General features: G+C 33.9%; 1 protein-coding gene across 2 annotated transcripts in view; it reads left to right on the top strand.

The window, feature by feature from the left end:
- The first annotated feature begins 3,130 nt into the window (after positions 1–3,130).
- The window catches only part of LOC128213694 (solute carrier family 17 member 9-like), a 32,332-nt gene continuing 19,919 nt past the window's right edge, over positions 3,131–15,543 (top strand). The window contains exons 1-6 of one of the 2 annotated variants that reach the window (XM_052919701.1): positions 3,131–3,266; positions 5,773–5,899; positions 6,223–6,442; positions 10,105–10,204; positions 11,267–11,340; positions 14,051–14,204. In XM_052919701.1, the coding sequence (XP_052775661.1) occupies positions 3,244–3,266; positions 5,773–5,899; positions 6,223–6,442; positions 10,105–10,204; positions 11,267–11,340; positions 14,051–14,204 (698 nt within the window). In that variant the 5' untranslated portion in view covers positions 3,131–3,243. Of the gene's footprint in view, positions 3,267–5,772; positions 5,900–6,222; positions 6,443–9,013; positions 9,114–10,104; positions 10,205–11,266; positions 11,341–14,050; positions 14,205–15,543 lie in introns of both variants that reach the window. The other variant, XM_052919702.1, reaches the window with a different exon arrangement.

Raw genomic sequence — 15,543 nt, 5'->3', positions numbered from 1 at the left:
CCTACCGGCTAAAAAATAAGGTTAAACTCTTATCTGTTCAGATTAAACTTAAAGTCAGGCGTTTTCCAAAGAAGGTCATGTAATTCATAAAACAGTACAACATATAGTTTAGGCACAGACATAACGTTATGTCGTTTTTGGCATGGCTACTAAATTTACAAAGCGATATGATTTTACTTTATATACGATTACTTTGAGTGAATTATGTTTTACAGTATCATCTATACCATATAAAAACGTTATAATGTCATTAAGATCAACTTTCGGGAAACAAATGACCACTGTTACTAAATAAACAATCAGCAATCGAAACTTTCTATGATGCGATGAAAGTGCCATTACCCAGGTGCGTAAACTGTCTCTGTATGTGTTCGGTTTTACCGGAGCATGATGGGTATACACTTTTGTATTGGTTGACTTAAAAACAAATGTGTTTTTAAATGTCAAAGAAAATATTCATCTTAAAATGGCTACGAAAGTTTGCACAAGATAAACATATAGAAATTTTAGTGTACATTATTGAAAACCATATATGTAGAGTAATGTTAAATGACGACATCTTGTTATAGAACGTCATTTTCATATGTCGAAAATAGCTCTACACGAAATCGCCTATTTTTTTTTAAATGATCCGACAGAAATATATATATATATATACTTATTCGTGCTGCTAAGTATAACAACTTGTCATGGCACTTGAATAACTCAGCCTTCAGCCTTTTTTTTATTTTATTGAAATAAAACATGCTCTATTTGGGGCTTACTCGTCCCCACCCCTCTTTTTGTACTCCGTATTCAACGGCTTTTTAAAAAGTATTCGGGATATGCCATCAAATTTATGTAGAATCTATCATAGAACCCGTGTACAAGAAAGGCGACGATGACCAAGTAACAAACTTTAGAGGGATTACCCTTATGAGTTCAATGGCAAAACTCTTTACTAGCATTATTAACACTCGACTTATGACTTGGGGCGATACACATGAAAAACTACCTGATAGCCAATTCGGTTTTAGGAAGGGTAACTCCAAAGTGGACGCAATCCTCAGTTTAAATTGCTTGATTGAGCATTTACTAAACAACGGCAAACGCTTATATGTAGCCATGGTCGACATGAAACGAGTTTTTGACTCTATTAACCACTCTGCGTTATGGTATAAGCTATATAGACTCGGTGTTTCTGGGAAAATGCTACGTATAGTACGGTCTATGTATGACAAAGTGCGGTGCTAAGTCAAACATTGTGAAAAGATGTCCGATTTTGTTGAAATTGCAGTCGGTTTGAAGCAGGGGGATGTGTGTTCTCCGATTGTTTACTCCTTATTCGTAGAAGATATGGAACTTTATATTGAAACACTTCCTACAAGTGGAATTTTAATCAAGGAGTTGACTTTACCTCTGGTTATGTATGCTGATGATATGGCTTTGATAGCTGAATCTCCTGAAGATCTACAGGAAAGCCGGAATGCGCTTAAAAACTATTGCGATAAATGGGGATTACAAGTCAATACCGACAAAGCAAAGGTCATCGTTTTTAAAAAGAGAGGTCGTTTGAGACAAGGTGAAAAATGGACATATGACAATGTAAACTTAGATACAGTAAATAAATTCAATTATCTAGGAATGGTGTTCAGCTCGAGTGGATCGTTCGCTTTAAGTCAAAATATGCTAACGGGAAAAGGCATTAAGGCTTTGAACGCGCTAATGTCAAATTTAAAATCATTTAACTTTACACCCAAAACATGTTGTCAACTTTTTGATGCATTTGTTGGTTCAATATTGAAGTATTCATGTAAAGTTTGGGGTTATGTGAAGTCTCAAGAAGTAGAGAGGCTGCATTTAAGATTTTGTAAACGACTGCTAAACGTTAAACTTTCCACAAGTAACTGTAGCGTTTACGGAGGGGACGAGACCCATTGCATATAAATCGATATGTACGGCTAATTAAATACTGGCGTAAGGTCGTCAATACAGTCAATTGTATTATTAAATCTTTGTACGATCTATCATATATCTACTTTGTTAATGGTAAACATAATTGGTGTGGCAATATGAAGAATATTCTCGACAAATTTGGTTTCACTTTTGTATGGAATACTCCAGACATTGTTATTATTGAGCAGTTTATACCTATGTTTAAGCAGACAATTATAGACAATTTCAAGAATGGCGAGAGAGTCTACAAAATAATGGTGTGTTGACAGTGTACACACATTTAAAACATAACCTTGAATATGAACAATATCTGGACAGTGTTACAAACAAATCACTGCGTAGCTGTTTAACGAGATTGCGTGTATCTGGTCACAAATTACGTGAGGAAACCGGACGATATGGACCGCAACGTGTCAATAGAGAAGATAGACAATGCTTATTATGTGTTATTGCTTTAAGAGACATTGAAGATGAGTTTCATTTTATTTAAAAATGTGATTGTTACAAAGACATTAGGAAACGTTATATAAGCAAGTATTACACTAGAAACCCGAGTATGTGGAAATTGATTGAGTTGTTTTCATCAAATAAAAGATCGGTGTTAAATCGAGTGTGTACATATAGAACCAAAGCTAATGAAATAAGAAAATCGCTTACAAATACTATCCTTAAATTACACTTGTTTGTCTTAAAATGTTTTGTTTCTGTATTATTTGTATTTATTTATCAACCATTTGTGTTATAATTATGTGTATGGATGAGAAACAATATGTTTAAATCCAAATAAATCATCTTTCTGTTCTGTTCTGTTCTGTTCTGTATATAACTTTTGGCATTGTTCGTTACACATATTCTCAAATGATCGCATCCGAAAAAGACTAATCAAAATAGCTCAAACTGTAAAAAGGATGTAGAATTACACATCGTATATTAAGCTATTGAATTTAACAAGTGACTTCTGTTTTAAAAGAAGTTTTCTTGGATTTAATCTGTAAATGAATTCGCCATTATCATTAGTCGCTTTTTTCCCGTTTTTTTTTTAAATTATATAATCATAAGAAAAAATATTTTATATATCAACCTATTACTCATAGACCCCCTTGATGAGCAGAAAATATTACTGAATAGAAAGGGGAAGCAAGCGCTGCATAGAGAAGGGCTCGTATTAGACGTTTTATCTAAATGAAAATAAACTTTAAATTGTAAAATTTGCAAAACCGGAAATAGCCCACACGTCAAAACATATTGAAAATGAATTTCCTAGGGTCGTTTTTTGGTTTCTTTAATGATAATGACAGTTAATACAACATGGATGGAATCTTTTGGACAAGGTTTTATTTCTAGTTACAATATTAAATTACAAAACCCCGTTTAATTCTCAATTAGCAACCAAAACTGCACTTTGCCTTTTTTGCCAATTTTGAATGTTATTGTTAATTGTTAGTCTGAGTGATACGGTTCTACTAAACACTGCAACGCCTAGCAAAGTCAAGCAAAGCCTAGCAAAGTCAAGCAAAGTCAGTTGTATTTTTATTTTATTTTTGTATTTATTTTTATGAGTTTTATATATTTAGTTGGAAATTTTTTTAATTTATTGCCAATATTGTGTTAAATTTGTAAAATTACATTACTTCAAGATTGAATTATCCAGCGAAACCTAGCAAAGCCTATGGAATATAGCAAAGTCTGTTTTCTTGTTATTTATTTGTATGAGTTTTATATATTTAGTTGGAAAAAATTATAATTTATTGCAAATTTTGTGTTAAATTTGTAAAATTACATTACTTCAAGATTGAAAAATCCAGCGAAACCTAGCAAAGCCTATGAAAACCTAGCAAAGTCAAGCAAAGTCTGTTGTATTGTTATTTATTTGTATTTATTTGTATTTATTTGTATGAGTTATATATATTTAGTTGGAAAAAATTATAATTTATTGCCAATATTGTGTTAAATTTGTAAAATTACATTACTTCAAGATTGAAAAATCCAGCGAAACCTAGCAAAGCCTATGGAAACCTAGCAAAGTCAAGTCTGTTTTATTGTTATATATTTGTATGAGTTTTGCAGTGTTTAGTAGGACCCGAGTGATACAGTGTGTTGAGGAAAGTGCTAGACTCGTACCTTTTTTTCGGACACACACAATAATGGCATAATTTAACGTTTTCCAGGTTATACTGGTTTTTCCTTTTTCATGTACATCTGGTGAGGTTGGGTGCCCTACCCCTTTTATTTACTGATCTATAATTATAATACCATTTATTGGCAGAATACACAGGGTTCCCGCTGGCGATCGCCATTGTCGCCATTTGCGACAAAATCGCAAAAGTGGCGACAACTTTTCAAATTTGGCGAATTTATGGCGACAACGATTTTTTTCTAAAATATTTTCTTAAAATGACGTAAGTGGTGACCATGCGGCCTGCATGATAATCGATTCTATCACTGTCATAAATCAAGCGCATCTGCTGGTGCGACAACAAAAATTAATCCGATAATTAGGGCAAGCAGTCACGGCCCAGTCAACACCTCGCTAATTATTGCAGAATTGTATTGCTTTCACGGATAAACAATGACATCCTTTAACTGTTATTAGCAAACAATTTTAATATTTAGCTCAACAGCCTTGTTGTTGGGTAATTATCGTGTTAGTTTTAAATATGCAAATCATAGAATTTTATGTTGTCGGAAAGTCACGTGATATGCAAATTTCGTAATGACGTTTACGCGCTAAAAATAGACTTGCTTTCGGTTTTGTCGCAATTTGTAATTGCTATAAATGCAGCATTCTAAGAGTTCAAAAAGTGTCAAAAAGATTAACAGAAATCAAATAAATAGGATTAAACCCCATTTGATAAGGCTTCTAATATGTTGGGTGGAGTAAAGAGTAGGTAGACAAATTTCTATTAAGAAAGTTATGGCCCTAGTTTGACAATGTATATTTCTTTGAGTTTCCATTTATTTTAAATTTATCTCATAATTTCACAAATGTATTCTTTTATTGTATGCAGGCATTAGACTGAAATCAACATATTGATGTTTATGTCACATTTTTTGCAATATTTTTTTATTTATATACTAGTCCATATACAATGAATTTTGTCAACAGAATAACAATTTGCTATTAATATCTTGTGCTTCATGTACAACAAAATGTTATGATTTGCACGACAATGTGCTAATTAAATGCAATTTAAGGCTCTTAAAATGCTTAAACCCCATGAGCTTCAGGGGGCTTCGCCCCCTTGCCCCCCACAAGGGCGCTGCCCTGGACCCGTAAGGGGGCCTATCGCGGCCCCCTTAACCCCCCGCGAAAAAGTGGCGACAACTTTTTAGAACCCAGGGGGAACCCTGATACATCGATATATAGGTCAGCCATAGCCTGGATGTTACATACCATGTGTTGTTATAGAATAAACATAGTAAATATATTAATTAAAGGTGCACACTACTGACAAGAGGCACTTTTTATCCAGAAGGTCATGGCCAAACAATGTGAGGAGATACAGAAAATGTCAATGAGGTCATTAAAAAATATAAGGGGGCATTGAAAACACCAATGGGGGCATTCAAACAACAACAAAGGCATTGAAAACATAGCAACATTGATATTCAAAAACATCACAATAGTATTGAAAAGTGTTTTTTTTTCAATCTCAGACCCTTAGCCTCCAGCTCTTTTTTTTCAAAAGCAAAAACTTTCACTCATGTGATGGCCATTTTATATATTTTAGAGAGGAACAACAAAAATGAATGCAAGTTTAAAATGTTAATATCAGAAAAGATAAATCATTCAGCATTAGCAGAAAACACAGTATTACTATTTTTCCTGTTTTGTAGGACTGAGAAGAAACAATGGATGATTGGGCTATTCTGTGGATGTGCGACTCTATACTCATGCCGGACAGTTATGCCACTGGTGGCTGTTCCTATGGCCAAAGAGATGGGATGGGACAAAACAGAGTCTGTATGTATATGTAGAGGAAATTAGATTGTTGTTAATTCAAATGGGAGTTTATGAAGGTTTCATAAGTTGACACAAATGGCCTGGGCACGACCTCAAATGTGATATTCTGTTTTAATTTCATATCATGAATACCCATATGATGATATACAGCCCATATACATATAGCATCACTCTATGGTGCACACATTTTAACTGTTTTCATTTAAAACAGAATTAAACATCATTTCTATAATATGCCAGTACATTTTGAAAATAATAAAATTACCGTAGAAAGTTTCAAATTTAGAGTTGGTGTACTTGATTCAACATGTCCACATTTTTAGGGGTCAGTGTTGTCAGCATTTTTCTGGGGCTACACAATGACCCAGTTTCTCGGAGGCTATTTGAGCGACCGAGTGGGTGGTGATGTTGTCCTACCCATCGCGGCATGCTGTTGGTCTCTCGTCACGTTCTGGACGCCACAACTGACCTACCTGTTTGAAGATAAATATCTTACTCTACGGTTGATTATCTTTTCTAGAGTGCTACTTGGAGTCTTTCAAGGTAATTAAATGTTTTTTTGACTGAGGAAATAATATTTGTTACTTTAAATCCATTAAATATTTAATTAATTTAATTTTAATTACTTTTTATAACAAAAGATATATTTTAAAATTAAAATATCTGGTTATATATGTATGCAATTTAGTTTATAATGAAATTTATTCTTTGATAAGTTGATTACATCATCTTGTACAGCTGTTTACATTTACATGTGGCTATTTTGTCTTTGATAATAATCTGCTAAACTGAAATTTGCTATTATTTTCATTCTACTTATATGCAGTGAGCTTCGGTTAATACACATTTTATTGACAGTCTCAGCATCATATATATATTGATGTTAAAAATATAATTATCATTGTTGCATGTATACATGTCATCAGCTGATTTGGTGAAGAATGACATGGAAGTAAATAGGTCATGCAATTGGGGTTGGCATACTAATCCATGAATCATTTCATGATCGTCATCTACTAATTTATGGTATAATCAGCTTATCATTTTATCAGGCTTTTGGAGATAATGTTAGTTTTTGATGCCTAGTGACTCCATGTAATTTAAGTATCATTGGCAGGGTTCCCCCTGGGTTCTAAAAAGTTGTCGCCACTTTTTCGCGGGGGGTTAAGGGGGCCGCGATAGGCCCCCTTACGGGTCCAGGGCAGCGCCCTTGTGGGGGGCAAGGGGGCGAAGCCCCCTGAAGCTCATGGGGTTTAAGCATTTTAAGAGCCTTAAATTGCATTTAATTAGCACATTGTCGTGCAAATCATAACATTTTGTTGTACATGAAGCACAAGATATTAATAGCAAATTGTTATTCTGTTGACAAAATTCATTGTATATGGACTAGTATATAAATAAAAAAATATTGCAAAAAATGTGACATAAACATCAATATGTTGATTTCAGTCTAATGCCTGCATACAATAAAAGAATACATTTGTGAAATTATGAGATAAATTTAAAATAAATGGAAACTCAAAGAAATATACATTGTCAAACTAGGGCCATAACTTTCTTAATAGAAATTTGTCTACCTACTCTTTACTCCACCCAACATATTAGAAGCCTTATCAAATGGGGTTTAATCCTATTTATTTGATTTCTGTTAATCTTTTTGACACTTTTTGAACTCTTAGAATGCTGCATTTATAGCAATTACAAATTGCGACAAAACCGAAAGCAAGTCTATTTTTAGCGCGTAAACGTCATTACGAAATTTGCATATCACGTGACTTTCCGACAACATAAAATTCTATGATTTGCATATTTAAAACTAACACGATAATTACCCAACAACAAGGCTGTTGAGCTAAATATTAAAATTGTTTGCTAATAACAGTTAAAGGATGTCATTGTTTATCCGTGAAAGCAATACAATTCTGCAATAATTAGCGAGGTGTTGACTGGGCCGTGACTGCTTGCCCTAATTATCGGATTAATTTTTGTTGTCGCACCAGCAGATGCGCTTGATTTATGACAGTGATAGAATCGATTATCATGCAGGCCGCATGGTCACCACTTACGTCATTTTAAGAAAATATTTTAGAAAAAAATCGTTGTCGCCATAAATTCGCCAAATTTGAAAAGTTGTCGCCACTTTTGCGATTTTGTCGCAAATGGCGACAATGGCGATCGCCAGCGGGAACCCTGATTGGTTTTGCTTGCAGTTTTCTTATCTGTAGAATCAATGACCGAAAATACATTACAGTATATTTCATATCATTACTTGATTTGCAATGGGACATGAAATGGACTATTTAGCAATCTTTGAAAGCTAAACAGCTAATCTTTAAAGATGTCTTTAGTACAAATTTTATAGATTCTTTCTTTTAACAGAAATAACTTTTTGAAACATTTTAACAATATCATGATAATTAAGGGTCACCAGGAATCCTAATAATGTATTTGGAAAGTTAAAATAGCAGAGCCAACAGTCACTAAATATTATTGAGATTTGCATGTGTGTCTTGCACTTCTAGTTTTGTACATGTAAGGCAAATAAATGTTTGAACTTTGTGAATCTTTTTTTTATTATATCATAAAGGGAAGTTAAAATTAAAGGTACATTATAAGCAGTTGGTGAACACATTTCTTATTGTTACTCATTTCAATTCAAGCCTCAGAAGACTTAAAAACATTCCATGTCTCATAGTTATTTCACAGATCTGATATGGACATTCCTTTTTGTTATAAGATTTTCTCGAAGTCTTCAAAAGTAAAATATACATTTGTAAGCTTTAACATTGATAACAGTTTCTAGCTTATCCCTAAAAGAAATAACTGAATATTTGCCTGATGCAGAAAACCAGATGCAATATGCAAGCAAGAGACTCCCATTTTAAACTTACTGCACATTCCTGTGACTCCCGAAATGAGATGTCATTGAGGGGTGAATCTTATATTGGGCCCCAAATAATCACCAGGGACCCCCACTTCCCAAGAATTTCAGGACCCCAGCCACAAAATCTTACGCAAGACGATTTATCACTATTTAAAAAAACAACAACAGGAAAGATTAATGAATTTTGCCTGATAAATGTTTGTGTAACATAGTGATGCATGGAATTTTAGGTGTATATATGCCGTGTATCACAAGCTTTATTGGCCAGTTTGTGCCACAAAAGCAACGAACGTCCTCAGTCGGCTTCGTTGTCGCTGGGACGTACGCGGGGTGAGTAGCACGTGGGACTCCGTAGCAACCAGGGGTGATTTCCTGTTGGAATCAGTGCTGCAAGATATTGCATTTTTTTTTGTTTCTACACATGGATGCATGCTTTTTGTTTCAAATAAGACTTTGGGAATATTTTGATTTACTTCATGGCATTTTCCAAATTCGTATAATTTCCCTTTGTAGTTATTTCGTACTTAATTTCGTATTTAATTTTGTCTGGGGATTTGTCAATAAAAACCTGTGCCACATCGCTTTATATCACTGATGATTTTGCAAATAAAAAGGTCAAATACAAATGTAGGTGAATCTGATGCCTACTAACCCTACTAAATGCTAACAATGTGAGTGAATGACCTTTTTTTAATCCTTAGATTGGCTAGGATTGCCAAACTACAATACTCAAAATTCAGAGTTGCAGTTTCACTAGTGGTTTGGGTTTTCATTAACTGCATGCTTTGAATAATATATCATCCTCACATTCATTTATAATGTGTGGAACATATTCAATCAACAGTTTGTAGTTAATGCAATGTTTTAACCTTTGTTAAAAACCTACAATTTTAGCTAGTGTGCTGTGTTTTCTGAAAATGGTAAAAGTAAGTTACAGTGAGTGTCTGCGTCAAAATCGTTAACGTTGGCCATGACTCAAAAACTGCCCCAAGAATTTCAAAGAAACTTGGTATACATGTTTCCAGAGACAACGCACACAAAATGTCATGTACAACAAGGTCCATAACTCTGGTTTTGATTGATGTTTTATCCCTCGTTCAGACTGAAAAAACACCAGATGAGCGTTGGCATTCGTTCCGTGACACTCTTGTTGAAAATCATAATTCAAAACCTTGAAATTAATAAAGAAATTGTCATATCTAATTGCAAAGTCAATATATATGGACTGAAGCATCTCATTATAAACAAACTGTTAGAAGGACTGATTTGTGTGATGTATTTTATCTAATATACAAAGCTGGCTTATTTCTTATTCCAACAGGTTTTCACTACCCTGGTTTTAGTTCTTTAATCTCGCGGAAGATTCCCGAACATGAGCGTTCCCTAACTTACAGTATAGTTTGCTCTGGTTCCCATCTCGGGTAAGGTTCTCTCTTGTTACATCTTTTTGGTTCCCTGCTTTATTCCCACACTTTCTAAAAAATATAATTTTTATTATTTAATTATACTTCCTGAATTAAAAGGAACTCTGAAACGTTTTATAAGATATTGTATATTTTGATTTTGTGAAAATAATGACAAACAGCCTGAAACAATGAAAAGAAAAAATCCTTCCCTATAGTTTGTCAGACTTTGAAGTGAATGTTTTATTTCTGCTTATTAGTTTGTTAAAGAAATTTACTATTGCTGCTCAAAATCACTGTATTGAAAAGAAAAAGTATTGTTAAATTGCATTGGAAGTCCTGAAAGATATTTTGTGAATGAAATTTAATCTAAAAATAGTTTAGCCTTATTGAAACATTTTTTATATGTTTAGCCTTGGAAAACTGTCAAAATTGTATAAAATATTAGTGGTTCTCTTCTAATTCAGTTTCCAGTTAGAAAAAGTGCAAGTTCAGTTTCTTTGATATATTTGTTATAAGTGAAAATTACTGCACCCACATCCGAAGTTATTGTACATGAAAGCTTATGCATGAGTGTATAATTTCAATCATGAGTGAAGTGGGTGTTGTAACTGTTTAATACCATGTTGTCAAGGACAACGTTCAATATTTAGCATGCAGTATAAGTGAATGGCATACGTGTAGTAATTTATCCACATGCTAGTTATTGAACGGCTAAGCTCCGCCTTCTTGTTGCCTTTCCCATAAGAAGTTATTGCGTATGGACAAAAACAAAGGAAACACTATCAAACATAGTATTAAATATAAACATAGCAAAACCTTTTATAATAACAATACCATAAAACAACTAGATAGCAATATATCTGAATCAGATTATAGAATATTACCAGTATTAAAATTTAATGAAATATATTAATCTGTAAATTAAAAAAATATATATTGTCGTTACAGTAACAGTTGGGTTAAATACATTGTATACAAGAAGTGTTGCACATTTTAATATACATTGTTTGACTTTATTTCTTGCATGTTTTAAAAAGACTAATGTGTGTTTACTAATGAGTGTTTCTCTCATTTCAGAACGCTGTTTTGTGGAAGTATAGGATCTCTTATACTAGAGTCATATGGATGGCAAATAGTATTTTATTTTCTAGGTAATGTATATCATTTAGTCCTATGCTTCAATTTTTAGCTCTATTGGCAAAAGGCCAGAAGAGCTTTTGCGATGGTAATGTGTACGTAGTATGTGCGTCTGTGTGTTCGTGCGTCTGTAAACAATTGCTTGTGAACACGATACAGTCTTCAGTTTTGATTATATCTCGATGTTACTTGTACAGTATCTAGATATCCATTAGAGCTCAGTTCCTTTCGAAAACCAGCCAGATCTGCCCATGCATGCCTAGATTATGGCCCTTGATAGTATAAAAAATGCTATTGTGTAAACAATTGGTTGTGAACACGATACAGTCTTCATTTTTGATTGTATCTCGATGAAACTTTTACAGTATCTAGATATCCATTAGAGCGCTTTCCTTTCAAAAACCAGCCAGATCCGCCCATGCATGCCTAGATTATGGCCCTTGATAGTATAAAAAAATGCTTTTGTGTAAACACTAGCTTGTGAACACGATACAGTCTTCAGTTTTGATTGTTTCTCAATGTAACTTGTACAGTATCTAGATATCCATTAGAGCTCGGTTCCTTTTGAAAACCAGCCAGATCTGCCCATGCATGCCTAGATTATGGCCCTTCATAGTATAAAAAATGCTATTGTGTAAACATTAGCTTGTGAACACGATACAGTCTTCAGTTTTGATTGTATCTCGATGAAACTTGTACAGTATTTAGATATCCATTAGAGCTCGGTTCCTTTCGAAAACCAGCCAGATTCGCCCATGCATGCCTAGATTATGGGCCTTAAAAGTATTAAAAAATCAGTTTGTCTGTAAACAATTGCTTGTGAACATGATACAGTCTTCATTTTTGATTGTATCTCGATGATATTTAGATATCCATTAGAACTCGGTTCCTTTTGAAAACCAGCCAGATTTGCCCATGCATGCCTGGATTATGGGTCTTGAAAATATGTATATAATATAATAGTATAAAAAATGCTATTTTTAGCCAAGACTACATGAGCGAAGTCTATTTTTAGCCAAGTTTACATGTAAAGTCACAATTGCTTGTAAAGGTTTGTTCAAATTATCCCCCCCCCCCCCCCCCCCCCGGATATTGTCCCGCAAGAGTCCAGAAAAGAAGGGACGCACTCCCCCCCCCCTCCCCCCCCCCCCTTAATTTGGGAAATGTTAAAAACCTTTTTGTCTGAAACCACTATGCAAATCCTTGCTATTTTGAACAAGGCTTTATTTAGTGTTCCACTACCATGGTTGTTCAAATTATGCCCCTTGGGTCAAAACTGGCACTGCCCTGGGTGTCACAATTTTCCTGGAGACTTATTTAAGAAATATTTTAAAATCTTCTTGTTTCAAACCACAAGGCCCATACCTTTGATATTTGTTGTGGAGCATCATATGATGCAATTGAAAACATTTGAAATAATGCCCCTTGGGCAAAAGCTGGCCCCACCCCTTTTGACTTACTTATTAATTTTTAAAGCTACAGTAATGAAATTTTGACCATGTGAACAGTTTTGCAAACAAGCATTAATGTTGTCCTCGGATGTCCTTGACTTTGACCTTTGACCGACTTTTTAATTTTAAAGCTACAGAAAGGAAATTTTGACAATGAGTATGACTTTGACCGACTTTTTATTTTTAAAGCTACAGAAATGAAATTTTGACGATGAGTACAGTTTTAAAAGCAAATTTTTTACCCTCAGATTACCTTTACTTGGCACATATTAAAATAGTTCATGCAACTAATCTGCTTACAACACTTCCTGTCCTCAGATGTTGAACAAGCAGCGTTTTCAGCTAACACAAACACAGAAAGTGAACTATATATTTGTTGCCTATTACTAAAACGTCCATGCTCTGGATTGAAAATGACCACAAGAGCTATGCCAGTAGAGCATAGGCCCTTTTGGGCCTCTTGTTTTATTGTGTTTGAGTTATGTGCCATTTTACTGTTAAAAATCACTGCTAGGAGTGAAACTGGTTGTATGATTCTTGGATAAACTTCCTTCAGAATAACTCATTCATTGTAGCTTTCTGACGATTTATAGAAATTTATCAGTTTGACCAGCATGATATCTCGCCAAAATGAACAATTATCCACTTAATCTATAGAAGATTGTGCAGATAATTATTTGAAAACATATCTAAATTGCCTTACAAGAATTTAATAATTATTCATCAACAACTATTATGTATTAGCTATAACAAGTTACGGGAGTTGTTCCCCTTGCCTGTATTAAACCGATTGACATATAATCAAATCTTACACAATAATAGTCGGCTCTGATTTTTCGATAGATAGAAAAAAGTTCCATCGGTCACCTGGTATTTCAATTTCATTTGAAATGTCACCAAGCCGTCTGATTTGAATATTCATTACAATGAACACTAATCCCTGGACAAATGAAAACACATTATGAAGAGGTGATGCAGTTCATGATGCTGAAATAAGGATTGAGAGCTTTGGCATCAAAAATGGAAGAAAGTACCATGAAATTGATATTAATGGCTTTGGAAACAATTTCAACAGGGGCCAAAGCCCCTATACTCAAACAGACAATAATCCCTCTTATTCTAAAGATTGAGATTTTTGGTCCGTTATCTTGGATTCTTTTTGAAACAAGTTTTTGATTTATGAATAGGAATGTTCATATCCAGTTTTAACATGATGTCATTGGGCCAAATTTATTTAAACTATTATCTCTATCACCAAAACGTTTATATTTAGGCCTGATTGGTTTGATTTGGATGCTATGTATGCGTTACCTGCTGATCGATCGACACCGTCAGAAGTACCTACCTGTGATATTGTCTGAGAAGAAACCCCCTCCTAAGGAAACATCCACTCCCTGGACGAGCCTCTTCTTTAAATCAGCATTCTGGTATGGGCATTCAGTTTGTTTAGCTTGACTATTCGTAGAATGTTGAGATATATACTACTCATCCTAGCGTTGGCGTCACACCTTGGTTAAGGTTTTGCATGTTAGCACCGTTATGTCTCAAGAACTAGTTCATGTATTGCATTGGAACTTAGTACGAGTGTTCCCAACTTTCCAACCTACTTTATTAACAAATTGACATAATTCTATCTTGAATAGGTCACAAGTTATGGACCTTCAGCTTTTATATTCTCTTTAGGTTTTGCATGTAAGCACACATAGGTTAATATATCAGCAACTACATGATGTATTGCATTGAAATTTTATAGAATGGTACTCAAACATCAAACCTTCGTAATTATTTAAGCTAGATAACTCTATTTCTCAATTAATGCAAATTATGGTCCTTTATCATTCCACTTAGAAATTTTGATTAAGGTTTTGCATGTAACCACATTTAAGGCAATTCTCGGTTAATTTATCATGTATTGCATATAAACTTAAGCTATGTGTTCCCAACTATCTAACCTTCTTAAATAATCAAGTTAGATAATTCTAATTTTACATATAATGCAAATTATGGCCCATTATTATTTGACTCAGACAGTCTGGATACAGTTTTGCATGCCAAGCTGGCATAAGTCTCTATCTCAGCAACTACTTGATTTTTTGCATTGGAACTTTATACAAGGGCTCCCAACCATCCAACCTACTTAACTTACCAAGTCAGATAATTATGTTGCATGTGCTGCATATGATGTACCTTCATTATTCAACCTAAGTATTCTGGTTTAAAGTGGGAAAATTGTCGAGCTTGCTGTCTCCGTGACAGCTCTTGGTTCCCTGCCAGCATTTATTTTAAAATTTTCAACAAAAAGTAGGACGAAAAAAACAACTGAGATTTATAATATTTTTCTATTTTCTATTTTTCTTCATTGTTGAAGTGTTCATGGACTGTTGTATATTTTCCAAATAAATTTATGTAAGTCAATGTATGTAGATAGCCTTCATGTCTGCTGCACAGTAAATGGTGTGCAGATAAAAAAAATTGCGTGAAATTTCCCAATAGATCTTGAACTTATTCAAAAATATCAAAGAAACGACTCAGTTTATCACTGTTTGATAGACTAACTTATATCATCCATATTACGGGTAACGTTTGTTTTAAAGTTTATTTTAAGTTTCAACTGCCAAAAATGTAAAATATGTAAATGATTTAATATTATAATTTTTTAAATCACTTAAAAACATAATGTTTTCAAAAATTGTGATATCTCAATGAGACGGCATTACACCTTTATCAGTTGAAATAAAAAACAATCATAAAAGAAAGTGTTTCAAT

The sequence above is a fragment of the Mya arenaria genome, chromosome 13, assembly GCF_026914265.1.
Source record: "Mya arenaria isolate MELC-2E11 chromosome 13, ASM2691426v1".
Taxonomy (NCBI): domain Eukaryota; kingdom Metazoa; phylum Mollusca; class Bivalvia; order Myida; family Myidae; genus Mya; species Mya arenaria.
This window is presented reverse-complemented; position numbering and strand designations above follow the sequence as displayed.